This window comes from Haliotis rufescens, unplaced genomic scaffold, assembly GCF_023055435.1.
Source record: "Haliotis rufescens isolate VD_foot unplaced genomic scaffold, xgHalRufe1.0.p SCAF_3, whole genome shotgun sequence".
Classification (NCBI taxonomy): domain Eukaryota; kingdom Metazoa; phylum Mollusca; class Gastropoda; order Lepetellida; family Haliotidae; genus Haliotis; species Haliotis rufescens.
The window spans coordinates 987,026-1,011,061 of record NW_025964001.1 but is presented as its reverse complement, the minus strand read 5'-3'; the positions used below and the strand labels follow the sequence as shown (position 1 = coordinate 1,011,061).

The 24,036-nt window shown below is 44.6% G+C and overlaps 2 protein-coding genes across 4 annotated transcripts in view; one reads left to right on the top strand and one right to left on the bottom strand.

Annotated features, from left to right (window-relative positions):
* The window catches only part of LOC125384427 (estrogen receptor-like), a 151,130-nt gene extending 149,599 nt beyond the window's left edge, over nt 1-1,531 (bottom strand). Inside the window, exon 1 of one of the 3 annotated variants that reach the window (XM_048403530.1) lies at nt 1,360-1,531. The gene's annotated coding sequence lies outside the window, so the exon portion shown is untranslated. Of the gene's footprint in view, nt 1-668; nt 976-1,057; nt 1,195-1,359 lie in introns of those variants that run through there. The other 2 variants (XM_048403529.1, XM_048403532.1) reach the window with 2 other exon arrangements.
* A 13,254-nt stretch (nt 1,532-14,785) lies between these two features.
* Nucleotides 14,786-23,763, top strand: LOC124140723 (apoptosis regulatory protein Siva-like). Its single transcript, XM_046508434.2, has 4 exons — nt 14,786-14,982; nt 15,439-15,846; nt 17,241-17,382; nt 23,054-23,763. The coding sequence occupies exons 1-4, from the start codon at nt 14,865-14,867 to the stop codon at nt 23,097-23,099; spliced, it is 714 nt and encodes a 237-aa protein (XP_046364390.2). The 5' UTR covers nt 14,786-14,864; the 3' UTR covers nt 23,100-23,763.
* Nucleotides 23,764-24,036: the final 273 nt, after the last annotated feature.

The following is a 24,036-nucleotide window of genomic DNA, read 5'->3' as shown; positions in this document are numbered from 1 at the left end:
TTGTAAGTATTAATGTCTACCCCTTGGCTTTTTGCTCAGCTCGATATCTCATTTCTGAATAACCAAATGTATTTAGTGAATCATACTATGCATTAAGCGTGTTCACACATTCATCATTTTCAATGTGTTTGTCACGTTTATCTGCGGTTTGATAAAATAAACATTGTCAATAGGTATTGTTGTTAAGCGTGCCCTTCGGGCATTGGGAAGTTATTTTAACCACGCCATCGGCACTAAAATACAGAATTTTGAACTCTGTCAACAAAGGATATTACTTTTTGGACGGAAAAAAGCGTATCACAACATTCATGCTTTATCGGTGATTTAAGGAAAACTGACAAAATACTTAAAGTCACACAATTCATATAACACAGACATACATACAAATTCAGCAATATATGTCAAAGAGAGAAAAGAATCAAAACAATGGCATGCCGAACATAGTAAAACATAGCTGAACATTCACCTGTTAAATAAGACGTGATCAGGACACTTATGAGTAGTTATTGCAATGACAAGGACAGGTCAACATTATGCAGCCAATTTGTATAGTATTCATTTGCATAAAATTAAATCTGTCTTTATCACTAAACAGTCAAGGGAAAAACACTAAAAAATGTGAAACCATCAAAAAAAACAAATAAAATTGGAGAAAAATCACAAGTTACCTAATGTTGAAGAAGGTTGAAAATGTCAACAAACGAAAGAGTCCTGTCTTCGGGAGCTGTGTTGGCAGCCGCTTTAGACAGTGTCGAAGCATGCAGGTTAACTGCTCATAACAACAACACTATGAAAAAGTTGACAAAATTAAATGTCACACCATTGCATAATAGTGTTATAACCCCTACAGGAGCATAAGAGGGACCTGAGATGGCCTGGCCTGTCTCCTTCGACCTTACTTGACCCGAATCGCAAGGCCCGGTTAGAACATGGAGGGTTGAGTAACAGCAAGGCTCGCCTGCCTGCTGCCTGCTAGCGACGTAACAAGCTCCAAGCCAGGTCTGCGCACTGCTAAGAACATATGATCAATATAGCCTCGGCGAAAAAAATAATTTACCTCGTTCTCATGGCCGTGTGTTTGTAAACTCTGGAAAGTGATGCTGTTTTGTAGGATAGTCGAGAAAGATTTCGTCCGCTGCCACAGGATCACATAAAGTTATTTCGGGTCATTCAGTCGCCGTGTCAGCGTGACCTTCTGGGCTACCTACTTAGCAGAGGGTCAACCACCGCGCTTTAGGCGAGAGATGGCCGCTGCCCACTCGCTATGCAGCTATGACACGTCACTAAACACATATAAACCAAATGCACAACCCATGTTAAAAGCATGCATCACAGTTAAAAGAATTGAGATATACTTACAAAGTCGAAAGTCGATTTGCACGTAAGTACCACGACCGATGGAAGTATGTAGGTCATGTGTTTATCGGGAGGTCAGTAGAACACCTAAGGTGACGGGTTCACCTCACGGTCATCTAATGACCAACCAGCCATCTCATTAGCGGCGCGTTACGCCCAATATCAGATTGCAACAGTACTAGAATCTATCTGTACTCAAATCAATTGTCCCTATGCGTTCGAAGAGATTCTTTTCCTCGAGACTATATTCGCGTAGACTGACAACCGCATCACTGCTTTGCTTGAGAACTACTTTTCGATTGTACTGATTGCTATCAAACCCGTTGGCTTGAGCATGCATGACTGCGAAAATTCATGTTAAAACCCGACATGTCAGTCACATAAATGAAATATCAAGGCCATACCCACCCATGCATGAATATTCATGAATGATCGTTTCTCAATTTATTATGCTCAGTAATTAATATGTTTACATGTGGCATTGTTTTATTCGACAAATGTGGCCTTGAAGAGCAGACACGGGAAGGAGGAGTTACGATACATTAGTGAGCCAACGATCACAGATCCGACACGCGGCTACTGTGGAGGGGCATTCGCTTCATCCAAATGCGGCCATAAAAAGTGTCTGAGCTATTTATATTCTGGGTTGTCCCAGTGCACGAGGATTGCGCTGTCTTGGTTTGGTGCATCCAAACATGATTACACTGATGATGTAGCCTCATAGATGTAATTCAATATGCTATATATTCAGTTCCGTAAAAGATGTCAGTGGGGGGAAAAACTATGTATCGTGAAACATATGTACGAGTAACGGTTGGTTTAGAACTCTCATGATATATTAGAACAGAAAATGTTAATTACAGATTTGTTACCCACCCCAAGATTTCAGTACAGCTTGCACATTATTTCCATAAAGGACAGATATAGATAAATGTAAGATCCTTGTCATTTTTAATATGTTGGCGGAACATGACAAAATTAACAGTGCATGTGATACATTTGTATACTCACAAAAATAACATGATTGAAATTTAAGACCTTACATTTAGGGCAGAAAACACGAAAGAAATAGTAAAGTAGAGTTTTCAAATTTTAGGGACAGCAGAGAGCTTTCAGTAGGCGTTTTCTACCCCCAACTTTGATGTGTCATAATTGTTTGGTGTGGCCATCAATATTTGCTAATAAAGTAGCTGAGTTACATACTTTCAATGTTCAAAGCGGCGTTAAACCCAACTCACTCACTCACTCACATTTTCTCAATGCCTTTCTTTTATTCGAGTAAAGTACATGTATATTAATGTAATAGACAAAGTTCGAGTACAATTAGCGCCATACTTTGTTTTATGTCATTATCGGTGGTTCGGGCGAATCCAGCACTTTCTTTTGGAGGGGTCCATAATATCAAAATCCTCTCACAGATAATTTTACTGGCTACAACATGCTACATTTTGGAGTCAAAACAGTTGACGCAGCTTATACCGCTCACAAATCTTTGCAAACACCGTAGAGTTCGCGTTCAATTCTGTCATCGTGGAATGGAGATAAACAAAAAAAAAATTTAAATTGAGAGCAATGGTACCTGGAGATTTGACAGCGCTTAATTTAACACATGAGTGAGTGAGTGAATACGGTTTTATGCCGCTTTTAGCAATATTACAGCAATATCACGGCGGGGGACACCAGAAATGGGCTTCACACATTGTACCCATGTCGGGAATCGGACCCGGGTCTTAGGCGTGACGAGCGTACGCTTTAACCACTAGGCTACCCGACCGCCCCTTTAACACATGAAAATTCACGCGGCGCTTTCGGTTCCACATTCAGTATAACGCTTCAGTCAAATCTACAGGTTGGTTGGTTGGTTGGTTGGTTTGTTGTTTAACGCCGCACTCAGCAATATTCCAGCTATATGACGGCGGTCTGTAAATAATCGAGTCTGGACCAAAAATCCAGTGATTAATATCATGAGCATCCATCCACGCAATTGGGATCGATGACATGCATCAACCAAGTCAGCGAGCCTGACCATCCGATCCCGTTAGTCGCCTTTTACGACAAGCTTAGTCACCATTTACGGCACGCATAGGTTGCTGAAGACCTATTCTACCCCGGAATCTTCACGGGTCCAAATCTACAGGAATCATAGATGTATAGGAGAAAACACTATGTGTTAACCAACGAATTAAGAATCCACGATGTCGACGTGGGAAAGGTATTACCTCGCTACACACCCGTCTACGAAGCTTGCATTGCACAATGTAACGGTTTCAGTGATGCGTCATGACGTCATGTGTTTATAACGCATTGTGACGTCATAATAACAAACGTCTCGGTTGGGCTACACAAACGGGCACCTGTAAGCAGACATTTCGTTGTTCTCGACATCACTTGGGAAACATAACGTACGCTTTCTTTAAACAAATACTGAAACTGTTTACAAACTTCGAGCAGTATAGATACAGTTCATCATTCTTCACTCTTCTTAGTCAGATTTTATTTTTAAACTTGGTTTACGAATCCGTCGACACCAAATAACTGAAATCTGAAAAAAGTATTAAAAAAGGTGAAAAGCACTGGGGTTTTCAATTCCAGAAATTTGTAAAATGTTGTTTTTTTAAACAAAAACAAACACTTACTGTCGCCATCAATGTAAACATATTATTTATTTTTAAATTAAAACCTGTTGAAAATGTATCTTAAAATCTTCAAAACACTGTGAATTGTGAGGAATCACGAGAGAAAATTAATAGATATATTTGTAATTGGAAATTTTTATGTATAGTTTGTATATCAACCTACGGACCCCTACCTAACATGGACACTCATGCACTGTAATGTGTGGCGATTTCTAAATTTTATTTGGGTACTCAAACTGACATGGGCCTCCTGGGAATTATTTTACATATCTGTTCCAGAAAATGCTTGAAAAATAATAATTTGTCCTCAGGTTTAAGCCCCACATCCTGACGGTCTGTCCGCAGTGCCAAAGACAGTCACGTCCTGCCTGTGTGTCCGCAATGACAGAGACAGTCACATCCTGCCCGTGTGTCCGAAGTGACAAAGACAGTCACATACTGCATGTGTGCCCACAGTGACAGAGACATTCACATCCTGCCTGTGTGTCCGCAGTGACAGAGACAGTCACATCCTGTCTGTGTGTCCGAAGTGACAGAGACAGTCACATCCTGTCTGTGTGTCCGCAGTGCCAAAGAAAGCCTAATCTGTCTATGTGTCCGCAGTGACGGAGACAGTCACATCCCGCCTGTGTGTCCGCAGTGCCAAAGACAGTCACATATTGCATGTGTGCCCACAGAGACAGAGACAGTCACATCCTGTCTGTGTCCGCAATGACAGAGACAGTCACATCCTGCCTGTGTGTCCACAGTGTCAGAGACAGTCACACCCTGTCTGTGTGTCCGCAGTGACAGAGACAGTCACATCCTGTCTGTATGTCCGAAGTGACAGAGACAGTCACATCCTGTCTGTGTGTCCGCAGTGCCAAAGAAAGCCTAATCTGTCTATGTGTCCGCAGTGACGGAGACAGTCACATCCCGCCTGTGTGTCCGCAGTGCAAAAGACAGTCACATCCTGCCTGTGTGTCCGCAGTGACAGAGACAGTCACATCCCGCCTGTGTGTCCAGTGACAGAGACAGTCACATCCTGCCTGTGTGTCCACACTGACAGAGACAGTCACATCCTGCCTGTGTGTCCGCAGTGGCGGAGACAGTCACATCCCGCCTGTGTGTCCACACTGACAGAGACAGTCGCATCCTGTTTGTGTGTCCGCATGCAGTGACAGAGAGACAGTCACATCCTGTCTGTGTGTCCGCTGTGACAGAGACAGTCACATCCTGCCTGTGTGTCCACACTGACAGAGACAGACACATCCCGCCTGTGTGTCCGCAGTGCAAAAGACAGTCACATCCTGCCTGTGTGTCCGCTGTGACAGAGACAGTCACATCCCGCCTGTGTGTCCGCAGTGACAGAGACAGTCGCATCCTGTCTGTGTGTCCGCAGTGACAGAGACACTCACATCCTGCCTGTGTGTCCGCAGTGACAGAGACAGTCACACCCTGCCTGTGTGTCCGCAGTGACAGAGACAGTCACATCCCGCCTGTGTGTCCGCAGTGACAGAGACAGTCGCATCCCGCCTGTGTGTCCGCAGGGACAGAGACAGTCACATCCTGTCGATCTATCCGCAGTGACGGGAGCAGTCACATCCTGTCTGTATGTCCGCAATGACAGAGACAGTCACATCCTGCCTGTGTGTCCGCAGTGACAGAGACAGTCACATCCTGAGTGAGTGAGTTGGTTTTAACGCCGCTTTTAACAATTTTCCAGTTATATCGCGGCGTGTCAGCTTAATGTGGGTGGAAAGTCGAAGTGATGCAGGTATCAGACGTTTACCATATCGGTGAAACCAACGAGCCCGGGTATGGTGCTTACAAACCCAGAAACATAATCGGGGGGAACCAGAATTCGAACCCACAATCATAAGTTTCTGGCGTGCCCAAGCGACGCAGCTCTGCACAACGAATCGCGGCGCCTTTAGAAGACGACTGGGCCGTCACGCTCGTCACGCCGAAACCTCGGGTTCGATTCTCAACGTGGATGCAAAGCGTGAGACCCTTTTCTGGTGTCTCCCGTCATGATATCGTGCAATATTGCTAAAAGCGGCGTCAAACCATACTCACACACTCGATGTATTACTGCTTGCTTGTTTGTTGATTAACGCCGCACTCAGCATGAGTCCAGCTATATGACGGCGGCCTGTAAATAATCGAGTCTGGACCAGACAATCCAGTAACTGAAATCATCAGCATCGATCCACGCAATTGGGATACGATGACATGCATCAACCACGTCAGCGAGCCTGAACACCCGATCCCGTTTGTCGCCTCTTACGACAATCATAGTCGCCTTTTATGGCAAGCATGGGTTGCTGAAGGCCTATTCTACCCCGGATCTTCACAGGTCTGATATATTACTGAACGCAGCGTGTTTATTAACATTCATTCACTCATTGTGGGGCGGCGATACTCGTTTACAAAAAGAGACACCGTTCTACTGCATGACAAGGGCTGTATTGTAGATGGAAGCTTGTGGACGTGTTAACCTGATAAAGACAATGGACAATTCGCCTGATAACGAACGGCACGCCGGCAGATAGTCTAGCTTACGACCTGGCTCTCTCTCTCACCAGACACTTACTGATATTCCGAAAACACGCACTTAGATAAGATCGTTCAGACTGTTGTGTGTTCGGCATGACCGCGTGATGTTGTCTTCCTTCTATGATAAGTGGCGGCAGATCAACCCAACACAGATACCATTCCACAATTCCGCGAAATCACATGGTCACATATGTTTCATATTTTTTTGTCACACAAAATATTAATAATATTCCCATTTTCATCAAATGAACGTCAGAAAATGAAACTCGATACAAGACTTTTGTACTAATATTTCACAATAAACTAAACTAGTGTGACTGCGATAATTGAGCAACCACTTTACTCAGTGTTGACAATAATCAGACAACCTACACACTGCTTTTATGGACTTGTATATGTAACATTTATAAAGACAAAATGTAAGAATTATCAATATATATTCAAAGCAGTATAGTGTTTCTCCACTTCATGATTACTGATAGGATTACAGGGTTCGCGAGGTATAAATTGACGCTTAGACCGGCTCCCGATCGAAACATGTTTCGAAAGGAAGATTCTGTAAACACCACTGACCATTCTGAACAGAACCAGTACCCCGTGTATGCTTGTTGCCAGTACCCCGTGTATGCTTGTTGCCAGTACCCCGTGTATGCTTGTTGCCAGTACCCCGTGTATGCTTGTTGCCAGTACCCCGTGTATGCTTGTTGCCAGTACCCAGTGTATGCTTGTTGCCAGTACCCCGTGTATGCTTATTGCCAGTACTCCCGTGTATGCTTGTTGCCAGTACCCCGTGTATACTTGTTGCTAGTACCCCGTGTATGCTTGTTGCCAGTACCCCGTGTATGCTTGTTGCCAGTACCCCGTGTATGCTTGTTGCCAGTACCCCGTGTATGCTTGTTGCCAGTACCCCGTGTATGCTTATTGCCAGTACTCCCGTGTATGCTTGTTGCCAGTACCCCGTGTATACTTGTTGCTAGTACCCCGTGTATGCTTGTTGCCAGTACCCCGTGTATGCTTGTTGCCAGTACCCCGTGTATGCTTGTTGCCAGTACCCCGTGTATGCTTGTTGCCAGTACCCCGTGTATACTTGTTGCCAGTACCCCGTGTATGCTTGTTACCAGTACCCCGTGTATACTTGTTACCAGTACCCCGTGTATACTTGTTGCCAGTACCCCGTGTATGCTTGTTGCCAGTATCATGTGTATACCTGTTGCCAGTACCCCGTGTATGCTTGTTGCCAGTACCCCGTGTATGCTTGTTGCCAGTACCCCGTGTATGCTTGTTACCAGTACCCCGTGTATGCTTGTTACCAGTACCCCCGTGTATGCTTGTTACCAGTATGATTATATAGTTTCGATTATTTACAGATTTAAATAAATAAATGGCAGCAAAGGGGGTGTGTCTGATCCTGGCGCAGTCAGGCTGGTTAGGCTCATCATCAGCTCAGGGCCCTTGCCCCCTCTACACGCAGCCTGGAACAGCAAATGGAACTCTTAGGAAGAGCTGCCAAGTCGAACCCACCCAGAACTTTTCGGAGAACGTGAAGACTCTTCAACACTGCAGCCTTCTGCATTACCAAGATTGTCAGAAGGGCTGTATTCCTGACACCAAACCCGGGTACTCTTCCAAAGTCAGACAACAGATTGGAGGTACCACCCCAAAGGCAGCGAGAACAATGGGGAGGTCCGCATATTTGCCATGTTTTTTCCTGAATCTTGTCAGTCATAATAAGTAGTGTCAAAAGGGACAGAAATTTCAATGATATAAATGATTTCACTGGATTTATCAAAAGGGACAAGATCGGGTTTGTTGGCCAAGATAGGTCTGTGGCTGTATATACAGGCATATTCCAAAGAAATTTGTGCTCATCATTTTCCATGACGCCGTCTACATATTCTGGGTCGTACCATGGAAGGACCTCTGTGTCAAAACCACTAGCATGGCAAAAACGGTAATAAAAGATTGGAGCCACTCCATGTCGCTTAAACAACTGTGCCCGGGCATCCACTGACAATCTGTTGGACAGTCTCATTACATCCATTGCATAATCTACATTTCATATTCACATTTTTATGCAAAATCACACACTGGCGGTTTCGAGTGGTAAGTGATTGGTTCTGAGATGCAAACAGAAAACTTTCTGTTTCGCTTTTAAGGGCAGCTAGCCGGCTTCTTCCAAGCGAAACACTCTACAAGGTTGTCTAACGTCTCACCACGCCTGCACATAAACTCGATGCAGTGGTCGTTCAGAGTCTGGGCCGATTTGATATGGCACTTCGCATGGCAGACACTCATTTCTGTACCTTCCGGCAGTACAGAGCAATCAAGAAAATTAACATTGGCATGGAGGCTATATCCCACATCCTTGGCTCGTTTAAGAAAACTGTGGAATGTCTTGTTTTCATGTTGAGTCTTGACACGCTTCACTGGAGGATAAGACAAATAAATGTGTGCAAAATGTTATCATGAATAGCGTCCACGTTATTATGATGATGATGATGATGATGATGATGATGATGATGATGCCCACTGCATATAAAAGGAAAAAGGAATCTCTACTGGCTCGCGAATGCATCGTTATTTTTTTTATGTGTAAAATGTCTTGCTGAAGAAATATCGATGAGTTTGCCTGCTTTCACATACAAATTATTAGACGGTCATAGCATTTTACATTTTTTTTGAAATATCAAATCGCACAGTTTATGAGAGTCCAGGGGTCCAGGAAGGCGCGATCTAACAATCCATTCCCGCCCACTCACGCTAAAAGCGATTGCCTGGCCACATATACGTGGAACAAATGCTCCAAATAAAATCGATAACCATAGACATTGGTCGAATCGCCATGGTTGGTGTTTTTTGCCCGAGAAGGGACTTGACCTAGAAAACTGTCTCGCTGAAGATTGTGCAATCCATCCCAGCACCAGTTACCTCCCTTTAAGTAATGCTTACATAACGTAGCATGGAAGGATGAAGTAACGTGTTATCTGATGCTGAGGCTAAGTTTACACCGCACACTGCGACTGGCGGAGTGGACCTCAAAGGGGGCAGTAGGTCAGATCTCACGTCGGAGGTACGGTGTACTCATCCTTCGTGACGTCATCTGTCACTGTGCACGTGCTTGCATTTCAAGGACACGTCTTTCAGCCATGTACATGTACATAAATGTTGCCGTCAAGACGTGATTGTATGCATTGGGCATTTAGTGTTCAAATGAGAATGAAAATGTTTAATCAGAGAGAAATAATGTTGCATATATCAGCGTCGGATTTGCATATGTTTACTGAAACCAGGCTGTGCAAATACATTGTTACTATTTGCGTTAATATATAACTATATCGGGTCCAATCCAACCAAATTATCCGAGAGATGTATTAATATTTAGCAGTAACCTCACTTAGTTTGTTTTGTTTATTGTTTTACGCAGCATTCAGCAACATTCCAGCTATATGACGGTCTGTACATAATCGAGTCTGGACCAGACAATCCAGTGATTGACATGAGCATCGATCTACACAAATGGGATTCGATGATACGCATCCATCAAGTCAGCCAGCCTGGTCACCCGATTCAGTTAGTCGCCTCTTACGACAAGCGTGGATTGCTTAAGAGTGAAGAAAAATTCTTCCCCATCTTCCCGAGACAAGCGTGTCCGCTAGCCTGTGTCAAAGCCTTGTTTCTGCTTTGATAAAAAAGGCTAGTGGACGCTCTTGCCTCGGGAAGATGATTCTAACCAGGATCTTGATGGGTTTACTTGGGGAGCTGGGAATGCAAAGTGAATGTATATGCAGACAACAGGGGTCCGTTTACGTGCATGAGAAGCAGTGGTGACAGTGCTCGCTCCTGTTTTATTTATTTATACGCAAATGACTGTATCAGTAATTTTAACAATTGTTTAACCGCAAAGTTTGCAGATGACGCAGCGCTGGCCGGATTCATAGCGTAGTTTGAAATTTATTATCGCTCCCAAATTTCAAAATTTGTCCAATGGTGCAAGATTAATTTTCTTCCTCCAAATGTTAAAAAGACAAGGAAACGAAATTCTGCCTGTTGTTACTGATAACGAAAATATTGATTTGGCTGACAGTATCTTGGCACCATTATTGATTCGAAACTCACTTGGAATGCTAACACGGAGCATATTTATAAAAAGGACCAAAAGCGATTTTATTTTCTTACGGCGTCTTAGGTATTTGAAACTTGATAATACAATTCTCTGAGTCTCACTGTTTTAAAGAACATTTATTCAAAGCATTTTAGTTAAATACCATTCTTTGTCATCGTGATCGTGTTAAATGTTCTACACGTTTTACTTGTGGTTATATAAGTAAGTATCTTATTTTCTTATGTACATATTTTAATATCATATATTTTGTTTTCATATTTTAGTGCTAATCGACAGTGCAACATGAATACCCCTTGGAAAAATAAGGCCTGTCCTGTCTTATCTCTTATCTATATAACTTTACAAGCATACGTAGGATGAGATGATAATGTTAATGTTAACCTCAGCGCCCCAGGGGCAGCTTCTGCTGTATACTCCCCGGGGAGCTGAGAATTAAAAACGAGTCATACAGGCCCATAGTTTGTCTCCCATACCCTAGAGAATAACTTCAAAAACGAATCCAACTCAAGTCTGGAATGATTTGGCAAGTCTAGCTTGTCAATGATGCGCATGTTGCAGGGGCGCCATGCAACCGTGGTGTTCTGCAAGTACTTCTATATATGGGGAATGTGAACTTTTGCCACTGGTCTAAATCAGTATTCAAGATAAATTAGGCCCTACCTGTCCTAAGAAATTGTGACCTCAAGTGACTTCTCTAGCACGCGTCCCCGAGGACAATACCGCGGCCGATAACGCGCTGACTGCCCAATGGTCACTCGCAGTATAAGGTATACCGCTGACCTCGCACCTGCTGTGCACTGACCGCATTCTTTACGGTGTCGGTCAGTCATAATATTAGGCAACCTACAATTACAAGACACGTGCTACAGGGTGTTTATCGGTCATTATACAATTATACTTCACGTGCTCTAGGGTGTTGATCAGCCATTATACAAAATACTCGCGTAACACAGCATACTCATTTAGCACGTGCTCCAACGTGTTGTTCAGTCATTAATATACACGTGCTACAGAGCGTCGGTATACAATATACACTTGCTATTCGGAGCTTCGGTTAATCATTAGCCTATACAATATACACGTGCTACAGAGAATCGGTCAATCATTAGCCTATACAATATACAGGTGCTACAGAGCTTCGGTCAGTCATTAGCCTATACAATATACACGTGCTACAGAGAATCGGCCAATCATTAGCCTATACAACATACACGTGCTACAGAGCTTCGGTCAGTAATTAGCCTATACAATATAAACGTGCTACAGAGAATCGGCCAATCATTAGCCTATACAATATACACGTGCTACAGAGAATCGGCCAATCATTAGTCTATACAATATACACGTGCTACAGAGAATCGGCCAATCATTAGCCTATACAATATACACGTGCTACAGAGAATCGGCCAATCATTAGCTTATACAACATACACGTGCTACAGAGAATCGGTCAATCATTAGCCTATACAGTATACACGTGCTACAGAGAATCGGCCAATCATTAGCTTATACAACATACACGTGCTACAGAGAATCGGTCAATCATTAGCCTATACAGTATACACGTGCTACAGAGAATCAGCCAATCATTAGCCTATACAACATACACGTGCTACAGAGAATCGGCCAATCATTAGCTTATACATCATACACGTGCTACAGAGAATCGGCCAATCATTAGCCTATACAGTATACACGTGCTACAGAGAATCGGCCAATCATTAGCCTATACTGTATGCACGTGCTACAGAGAATCGGCCAATCATTAGCCTATACAGTATACACGTGCTACAGAGAATCGGTCAATCATTAGCCTATACAATATACACGTGCTACAGAGAATCGGTCAATCATTAGCCTATACAACATACACGTGCTACAGAGAATCGGTCAATCATTAGCTTATACAACATACACGTGCTACAGAGAATCGGTCAATCATTAGCCTATACAGTATACACGTGCTACAGAGAATCGGTCAGTCATTAGCTTACACAACATACACGTGCTACAGAGAAACGGCCAATCATTAGCCTATACAGTATACACGTGCTACAGAGAATCGGCCAATCATTAGCCTATACAGTATACACGTGCTACAGAGAATCGGTCAATCATTAGCCTATACAATATACACGTGCTACAGAGAATCAATCAATCATTAGTCTATACAATATACACGTGCTACAGAGAATCGGTCAATCATAAGCCTATGCAACATACACGTGCTACAGAGAATCGGTCAATCATTAGTCTATACAATATACACGTGCTACAGAGAATCGACCAATCATTAGCCTATACAACATACACGTACTACAGAGAATCGGTCAATCATTAGCTTATACAACATACACGTGCTACAGAGAATCGGCCAATCAATAGCCTATACAGTATACACGTGCTACAGAGAATCGGTCAGTCATTAGCTTATACAACATACACGTGCTACAGAGAAACGGCCAATCATTAGCCTATACAATATACACGTGCTACAGAGAATCGGCCAATCATTAGCCTATACAGTATACACGTGCTACAGAGAATCGGTCAATCATTAGCCTATACAATATACACGTGCTACAGAGAATCGGTCAATCATTAGCCTATACTGTATACAGGGAACTGAGAATGAAAATCGAGTGACCACTGATCCTTGGTAATAATGTTAGCGCGTTGAGCAGACATCTTGTGTATCTAAGCCAGCGCAATATAAGGACACCATTATTATTATTATCAGTATTAAACTGCAGAGCGTCGGTCAATGATTAGCCTATACAATATACACGTTCCACAAAGCGTCATTCAGTCATTATGCAATATACACGTTATACACGGAGCCGTGCGAGAATGGCACAATGGAATGCCTTAAATGAACTCGGATTGATGGATATTTAACTATGTTTACAAACAGCGGTATCCATTATTCCATCCTTCACCGACATCACGTTGCTCATGGATTTTCTACCTACAATATTATGTGAATACACGTGACATAGTTAGTGGGACAACGTTATTGAAACGTGTCTGAGTGGGAATGTTTGTATGCGGTCTTTGGCAGTATCGCAACGAGGGACACCAAGAATGTGCTCCACATCGCACCATTCCTGTGGAGAATCGAACCCGGTACTTCGGTGTGGCGAGGCCACACTGGACTATATCACCATATCTGCTTCCAGGGATAAAAAGTAAAACAACTCATTTGAAATTAAAAATTCTGGCATAACAAAAGTCAATCCTATCATGGTGCCAGCTAGGGTTGGGACTAGTCCAAATTTATTACCCGGGCACCAAGCCCCTATTACCCGACCCTACCCGGGTACCCACTGTAGGTATCAGGAGGTGTCTCAAAATGTCCGATTGGAAATTTTTTTAGTACAGCCCTGGCAAAACGTATTCAATGCAGGTATTAAACAATCTGGTCATTCATACATTGAAGTTGAATTAAGTTATGTCTTTATTCAACCATATGAAAAATCAGAAGGAATGGGTGTATAGTCAGAAAAAAATACGAACATTAGTGACTTGTAGTGTAACCATAGAGTTCTAGATATTTTTTGTCATTAAACAATATGTCACGTGACTAGCCACGGGTCCGGGTAGTCCTGTGGGTACCCGGGTCCTACCCAGTACCCACCCAATTACCCGTCCCAACCCATAGTGCCAGCCGTCCTCCTTGTCACAGGTTCTGAGAAAGTGTAGAAAACTAACGGACGAGCGCCTACATGGGGCAACGCGTCTAAAACCGATTTAGATATTTCTCGGTCCTGATGAACTTCAGAACGAGCGCTACTGGCGTTCTTCGTGTATTCACATGTCCTGGTTACCTATTTCGTGTATTATTAATTACATATGAAAAATCTTCCAATAAAAATTCCCGTCTCTGTAATTTTGGTCTCCGTTCATATATATCACAAGTCAGTTGCATTCATAGCGGCATAATAACTACAAACATTCGGCAATAAATAACAAGAGTTATTAACGTTTTACAAATAATACGTTTAAGTGTTTTGTTTATCATTGTTTTTAAAGCGCTTAGCTGGCTACAGCAACAAGAACCAACAGTGGCACCAGTTTACAACGCAACCAAAGGGAGGTAAGCAAGCAAGGGAGCAGGCGCATGCGTCAGTGATCGGAAATGCTGTTATTTCCCGCGAAACTGTCAACAACAAAGTCTCGACTCGGTTGTTCAGTTGGTGTACGTTTTCAGCATGCCCAAGCGATCTAACCCGTTTGGTGAACAGTCACCCCTGCAGCTTAAAACTCATGTTGGTCAAAAGGAGGTGGATCTTGGCGTTGCACAAGACGAACTCATGAAGTCTGTATACGGTGCGTATTTATACATGCCCTGACAGTCATTTCTCGACCTCAGAGTCCGACCCTGTTTTGAATACATGATCTACTTACTGGCTGTCAGTATGACAACTCATATAAGTGTGGAAAATTCGGATATCGTTTCCGAATCATACAATCTTACGTTTATGGCCCAGTTCGGTGTTTGCTGTAACTGGGAAAGAGGGGTTCACAGTAACTCATAATCATTCCGTTTGCTACGAATCATGACTTCTTACAGGGGGCCAATGAGATTGGCCTTAGGACTATGCTATTTTAGGGATACCCTCCATTTAATGAAACATTTTGTCACTGTTTTTGCTGTGATACCGATATGATGACAAAGGTATTAGTTAAAATTTACACCTATTTCAAAACACATCAGTAACACCTTCATGCCCTATTTTCTTCTACAAAAGTGAAATTAAAAAACTAAAAAAAACTCCATTTCAGAGAAAACCAGAGACATATTGTTCAAAGGATCCCAAAAAGCTTTCACTAAAGAGGTTGTCTTTGATGCCAATGACAACATGATGTGGCAGGCCTCGGGAGAACCGACATCATCACGCAGCCTGCTGCCAGGTCAGATGTGCCTTGACCAGTGTGGTCATCTGACCACGCCTGCAGCAAAAAGTGAAGAGACGGAGATGCGCATGACGGCAGACGAGGATATGGCAGTGGGAATGACCGAGTGCGGAGATGCTGGGTCACGCCTTCCGGGTCAGCTGTGTCTTGACCACAATGGTCAGCTGGTCTCATCTACCGGGGTTAGTGGGGATAAGTCCGCTGGGGGCGCAGGTACTCCTGGATTCTCCTTCAAGAAACAATCAACTTTTCCGTCTTTAAGCTTAAAACCAAAAGGCAAGCTAAATATTTCATTTGGAGGGTGTTTGTTTTCTTTGTCATTTTGTTTCTATTTGTGCACTTTCTGTGTTGTTTGATGCACTGTTTATAAAAAATCAAATGTAAAATTGAAACATCACGTGTGATTCCCCACCATGCACCCTCCCCATCTTCATTGCTTGTTTCTTGCATTGGTTCATCCATTTCAACATGTACAGACCTGACCATGTGACGCACCTTCCAAAATGTTAGTAAAAGTTCATGTTGACCGACTTTCCAATATGTTCACTGGATATGTTCAAGTTAGCATGACAAATATGATGATGTAGAGCCATTATTTACCACAAATGTTTGGCAATGTTTTACTCATGTTGTCTCATAACATCAGCTTATAAGGTGAGCTTCAGTGTGTTAGCGTCTCACACCTAGGTTTAAAGAAATACAATTAGAAATTGAATTAGCACTAGTACTGGTAGCGTACCTTCATGTTTTTTAGATGTGTTATTTCATGGTTCATTGTTTGAAATTAATCATGAAAGTTATGGGATCCTTTTATGATCCTTGTGTGAAAGTACAAATTTTGAGGGTACCCACATCATGTAGATTCATATAGTATACAAGCATCATACCTTAATGGTCCCCTTTGTTTCGAACACTGGTTATTCCTGTGCACATTACCATTCTACTTTACTCCTTGTAATTGTCAGGTAGCCTAGTGGTTAAAGCTTTGCTTGTCGTGCCGAAGACCCAGGTTCGATTACCCACATAGGTACAATGTGAGAAGCCCATTTCCAGTGTCCCCTGCCGTGATATTGCTGGAATATTGCTAAAAGCGGCGTAAGACCATACTCACTCACTTTGCATTTGTGAGAATATGAAGACCAATTTAATTGCTTGTTTTTTCATTGCCAAAATAACTGAAGGCAGGAGGGCAAAAAAATATTAATCACTTTAAAAAAAAAAGAAGGGATTTTATTTTATTTCTGCATTGTGTCTATAAACATTATCTTTCCTGAAGTGAATCAGACAGAACAAACAGTCAAAATGTCCAAGGACTTTAAATACGTAGGAAACAGGTTAACAGCCCCAAAGAATTTTTTTAAAGACTAGTCCAAGACTAGTGTCCTCACTTGTCTTCAGAATTTGTAGCTAGTCCTACTTGAACAAGACTAAAATTTCTGTCAGTTTCATTCAGTTCCAATATTAGCTAAATTGAAGTGTTGAGAACTGCTTCAGAATTATAGATGTCAAATGCTACTAGTCAGTGAGGACTACCTACCGTCACTGGCTTTTCTCTTGTCATCACCAAACTTAAGTAGCCTCGGCCTAGCAGACCAACATGAATTTAGAAGCCTGGTGTGGCCCAAACGGATGTACCATTACTTGAGCATGTATTTTTTTCATACTTTCAGCTGCATGTGTCAACTGTCGTACCTCTGCCCCCCGAGGAACATTCGCGGCCTGCAACTTCTGTGAGCAGGTGAAGTGTTCCTCTTGCAGCACCAGGTGCACCCAGTGCGGCGGGGACTTCTGTCAGCTCTGCTCGGTGCTCAAGTAAGTGTTCCCTTGCCTTTTGGAAAGAACACGAGTGACAATGCCCCTCAGACAGATACTGATGACAGTGACACTCGGACAGAACACTGATGACAGTGACACTCGGACAGAGCACTAGAGACAGTGACACTCGGACAGAACACTAGTGACAGTGACACTCGGACAGAACACTAGTGACAGTGACACTCGGACAGAGCACTAGAGACAGTGACACTCGGACAGAACACTAGCGACAGTGACACTCGGACAGAGCACTAGTGACAGTGACGCTCAGACAGAACACTAGTGACAGTGACACTCGGACAGAACACTAGTAACAGTGACACTCGGACAGAACACTAGTAACAGTGACACTCGGACAGAGCACTAGGAAAAGTAACACTCGGTCAGAACACTGATGACAGTGACACTCGGACAGAGCACTAGTAAAAGTAACACTCGGACCGAGCACTAGTAACAGTGACACTCCGACAGAACACTAATGCCAGTGGCACGTGGACAGAGCACTAGAGACAGTGACACTAGGACAGAGCGCTAGTAACAGTGACACTCAGACAGAACACTGATGACAGTGACACTCGGACGGAGCACTAGTGACGCTGACACTCGGACAGAACGCTAATGCAAGTGGCACGTGGACAGAGCACTAGAGACAGTGACAGTTGGACAGAGCACTAGTAACAGTGACACTCAGACAGAGCACTAGTGGCGGTGACACTTGGACAGAGCACTAGAGACAGTGACACTTGGACAGAGCACTAGTAAAAGTAACACTCTGACAGAGCACTAGTGACGGTGACACTCGGACAGATCACTAGTGACAATGACCCTTGGACAGATCACTAGTGACAGTGACACTCGGACAGAGCACTAGTGACAGTGACACTCGGACAGAGCACTAGTGACAATGACCCTCGGACAGATCACTAATGACAATGACCCTTGGACAGATCACTAGTGACAGTGACACTCGGACAGAGCACTAGTGACAGTGACACTCGGACAGAGCACTAGTGACAATGACCCTTGGACAGAACACTAGTGACAGTGACCCTTAGACAGATCACTAGTGACAGTGACACTCGGACAGATCACTAGTGACAATGACCCTTGGACAGATCACTAGTGACAGTGACCCTCGGACAGATCACTAATGACAGTGACCCTTGGACAGAACACTGGTGACAGTGACCTTCGGAGAGAACACTAGTGACAGTGACACTTGGACAGAGCACTAGTGACAGTGACCCTCGGAGAGAAAACTAGTGACAGTGACACTTGGACAGAGCACCAGTGACAGTGACCCTTAGACAGATCACTAGTGACAGTGACACTCGGACAGATCACTAGTGACAATGACCCTTAGACAGATCACTAGTGACAGTGACCCTCGGACAGATCACTAATGACAGTGACCCTTGGACAGAACACTGGTGACAGTGACCTTCGGAGAGAACACTAGTGACAGTGACACTTGGACAGAGCACTAGTGACAGTGACCCTCGGAGAGAAAACTAGTGACAGTGACACTTGGACAGAGCACTAGTGACAGTGACACTTGGACAGAGCACTAGTGACAGTGACACTCGGACAGAGCACTAGTGACGGTGACACTCAGACAGAGCACCAGTGACAGTGACACTCGGACAGAATACTTGTGACAGTGACACTTGGACCAACACTAGTGACAGTGACACTCGGACAGAGCACTAGTGACAGTGACACTTGGACAGAACACTAGTGACAGTGACCCTCGGAGAAAACACTAGTGACAGTGACACTTGGACAGAACACTAATGCCAGTGATAAGTGGACAGAGCACTAGTGACAGTGACACTCGGACAGAGCACTAGTGACAGTGACACTTGGACAGAGCACTAGTGACGGTGACACTCAGACAGAGCACCAGTGACAGTGACACTCGGACAGAATACTTGTGACAGTGACACTTGGACAGAGCACTAGTGACAGTGACACTCGGACAGAGCACTAGTGACAGTGACACTCGGACAGAACACTAGTGACAGTGACACTCGGACAGAGCACTAGTAACAGTGACACTCGGACAGAGCACTAGTGACGGTGACACTTGGACAGAGCACTAGTGACAGTGACACTCGGACAGAGCACTAGTGACAGTGACACTCGGACAGAGCACTAGTGACAGTGACACTCGGACAGAACACTAGTGACAGTGACACTCGGACAGAACACTAGTGACAGTGACACTCCGACAGAACACTAATGCCAGTGGCACGTGGACAGAGCACTAGAGACAGTGACACTCGGACAGAGCGCTAGTAACAGTGACACTCAGACAGAACACTGATGACAGTGACACTCGGACGGAGCACTAGTGACGCTGACACTCGGACAGAACGCTAATGCAAGTGGCACGTGGACAGAGCACTAGAGACAGTGACAGTTGGACAGAGCACTAGTAACAGTGACACTCGGACAGATCACTAGTGACAATGACCCTTGGACAGATCACTAGTGACAGTGACACTCGGACAGAGCACTAGTGACAGTGACACTCGGACAGAGCACTAGTGACAGTGACACTCGGACAGATCACTAGTGACAATGACCCTTGGACAGAACACTAGTGACAGTGACCCTTAGACAGATCACTAGTGACAGTGACACTCGGACAGATCACTAGTGACAATGACCCTCGGACAGATCACTAGTGACAGTGACACTCGGACAGATCACTAATGACAATGACCCTTGGACAGATCACTAGTGACAGTGACACTCCGACAGACCATGATGACAGTGACCCTTGGACAGAACACTGATGACAGTGACACTTGGACAGATCACTAATGACAGTGACCTTCGGAGAGAACACTAGTGACAGTGACACTTGGACAGAGCACTAGTGACAGTGACACTTGGACAGAACACTGATGACAGTGACACTTGGACAGAACACTGGTGACAGTGACCTTTGGAGAGAACACTAGTGACAGTGACACTTGGACAGAGCACTAGTGACAGTGACACTTGGACAGAACACTGGTGACAGTGACACTTGGACAGAGCACTAGTGACAGTGACACTTGGACAGAGCACTAGTGACAGTGACACTCCGACAGACCATGATGACAGTGACCCTTGGACAGATCACTAATGACAGTGACCCTCTGACAGAACACTGGTGACAGTGACACTTGGACAGAGCACTAGTGACAGTGACACTCGGGGAGAAAACTAGTGACAGTGACACTTGGACAGAGCACTAGTGACAGTGACACTCGGACAGATCACTAGTGACAATGACCCTCGGACAGATCACTAGTGACAGTGACACTCGGACAGATCACTAATGACAATGACCCTTGGACAGATCACTAGTGACAGTGACACTCCGACAGACCATGATGACAGTGACCCTTGGACAGAACACTGGTGACAGTGACACTTGGACAGAACACTGGTGACAGTGACCTTCGGAGAGAACACTAGTGACAGTGACACTTGGACAGAGCACTTGTGACAGTGACACTTGGACAGAACACTGATGACAGTGACACTTGGACAGAACACTGGTGACAGTGACACTTGGACAGAACACTGGTGACAGTGACCTTCGGAGAGAACACTAGTGACAGTGACCCTTGGACAGATCACTAGTGACAGTGACACTCCGACAGACCATGATGACAGTGACCCTTGGACAGAACACTGGTGACAGTGACACTTGGACAGAACACTGGTGATAGTGACCTTCGGAGAGAACACTAGTGACAGTGACACTTGGACAGAGCACTAGTGACAGTGACACTTGGACAGAACACTGATGACAGTGACACTTGGACAGAGCACTAGTGACAGTGACACTTGGACAGAGCACTAGTGACAGTGACCCTTGGACAGAGCACTAGTGACAGTGACACTTGGACAGAGCACTAGTGACAGTGACACTTGGACAGAACACTGATGACAGTGACCCTTGGACAGAACACTGGTGACAGTGACACTTGGACAGAGCACTAGTGACAGTGACCTTCGGAGAGAACACTAGTGACAGTGACCCTTGGACAGAGCACTAGTGACAGTGACACTTGGACAGAGCACTAGTGACAGTGACACTCGGACAGAACACTGATGACAGTGACCCTTGGACAGAACACTGGTGACAGTGACACTTGGACAGAGCACTAGTGACAGTGACCCTTGGACAGAACACTAGTGACAGTGACACTTGGACAGAGCACTAGTGACAGTGACACTCCGACAGACCATGATGACAGTGACCCTTGGACAGATCACTAATGACAGTGACCCTTGGACAGAACACTGACGACAGTGACCTTCGGAGAGAACACTAGTGACAGTGACACTTGGACAGAGCACTAGTGACAGTGACACTTGGACAGAGCACTAGTGACAGTGACCCTCGGGGAGAAAACTAGTGACAGTGACACTTGGACAGAGCACTAGTGACAGTGACACTCGGACAGAGCACTAGTGACAGTGACCCTCGGAGAGAACACTAGTGACAGTGACACTTGGACAGAGCACTAGTGACAGTGACACTCGGACAGAGCACTAGTGACAGTGACCCTCGGAGAGAACACTAGTGACAGTGACACTTGGACAGAGCACTAGTGACAGTGACCCTCGGAGAGAACACTAGTGACAGTGACACTTGGACAGAGCACTAGTGACAGTGACACTTGGACAGAGCACTAGTGACAGTGACACTCGGACAGAGCACTAGTGACAGTGACACTTGGACAGAACACTGACGACAGTGACCTTCGGAGAGAACACTAGTGACAGTGACACTTGGACAGAGCACTAGTGACAGTGACACTTGGACAGAGCACTAGTGACAGTGACCCTCGGGGAGAAAACTAGTGACAGTGACACTTGGACAGAGCACTAGTGACAGTGACACTCGGACAGAGCACTAGTGACAGTGACCCTCGGAGAGAACACTAGTGACAGTGACACTTGGACAGAGCACTAGTGACAGTGACCCTTGGAGAAAACACTAGTGACAGTGACACTTGGACAGAACACTAATGCCAGTGATACGTGGACAGAGCACTAGTGACAGTGACACTCGGACAGAACACTAGTTACAGTGACACTCGGACAGAGCACTAGTAACAGTGACACTCGGACAGAGCACTAGTGACGGTGACACTCGGACAGAGCACTAGTGACAGTGACACTCGGACAGAGCACTAGTGACAGTGACACTCGGACAGAGCACTAGTGACAGTGACACTCGGACAGAACACTAGTGACGGTGACACTCAGACAGAGCACTAGTGACAGTGACACTCGGACAGAACATTAGTAAAAGTGACCCTCGGACAAAACACTAGTGATGGTCACCCTCAGTTAGAACACTAGTAACAGTGACCCTGGGACAAAACACTGACGACAGTGACCCTTGGACAGAGCACTAGTGACGGTGACCCTCGGTCAGAACACTAGTAAAAGTGACCCTCGGACAAAACACTAGTGACATTGACCCTCTGACACCTGCATCAGAGAGTCTCATCTGCCAACCCTTACACATAGTCATCTGTTTCCCCCAAGTCTTCACTTTTCAATTCTGATTCAAGATCGAGACCATGTTAAACTATATATACAGAGGCATATGTACAGACAGGGTCATGTAAGATCTTGACACATCTGTCCACAGTTACGACGAGGCAGTGGAACGACCCTTCTGTCTCAACTGTTCCTGAGAAGACTGTTGGCAGTCATCCTGCTTCACGACACCAGTGCTCTCCCCTTCAAGTGATGTCAGTTCTATCTCCCGCATGACACAATCCTGGAGGTCGTCCTGAGCCTTGTCCTCTGAGTTCAACCAGCCGGACCACGCCACTTGGACCAAGTGATAACAAATGAAATCAGCCATGTTAGATTGGACATGAACTCTCCCCAAGGTTTATTGTGGGAACACAAAATGGGTCCATAGTGTAGTATCTTACCAAGTGGTCATTTTCACAAGAGTTGTTCAGACACGTACATTGTTTTAGTGCTATAATGTTGAAGTAAGACAAGTTCTATGGATGAACAACTTCTTTATTACAATTGGTGCGACATTTCGGTGTAGATCCTAACGCCTTTACCAAGCAAGTGATGGATAGTGCTAAACAACATAAGTATATATAATTACTAACATCAAAGTTTATACAGTAAATTGATTGATGGACACAGAGAGCTGATTAAGATAATTGGAAGCCAGTGGATGACTAATGGACACAGAGTCAGCAAGCAGACTGATAGAGATGCTTGATAAAGGTGTTAGGATCTACACTGAAACATCGCATGCTTGATAAAGGTGTTAGGATCTACACTGAAACATCGCATGCTTGATAAAGGTGTTAGGATCTACACCGAAACATCGCATGCTTGATAAAGGTGTTAGGATCTACACCGAAACATCGCATGCTTGATAAAGGTGTTAGGATCTACACCGAAACATTGCATGCTTGATAAAGGTGTTAGGATCTACACCGAAACATCGCATGCTTGATAAAGGTGTTAGGATGTACACCGAAATGTCGCACTAATTGTAATAAAGAAGTTGTTCATCCATAGAAGGGGCGGTCGGGTAGCCTAGTGGTTAAAGCGTCCGCTCGTCACGCCGAAGACCCGGGTTCGATTCCCGACATGGGT

Coding starts and splice junctions, on each gene's coding strand:
- LOC124140723 (XM_046508434.2), top strand. CDS start 14,865: ATGCCCAAGCGATCTAACCCGTTTGGTGAACAGTCACCCCTGCAGCTT. Junction 14,983..15,438: donor ACTCATGAAGTCTGTATACG/GTGCGTATTTAT, acceptor ACTCCATTTCAG/AGAAAACCAGAGACATATTG. Junction 15,847..17,240: donor TTTAAGCTTAAAACCAAAAG/GCAAGCTAAATA, acceptor TCATACTTTCAG/CTGCATGTGTCAACTGTCGT.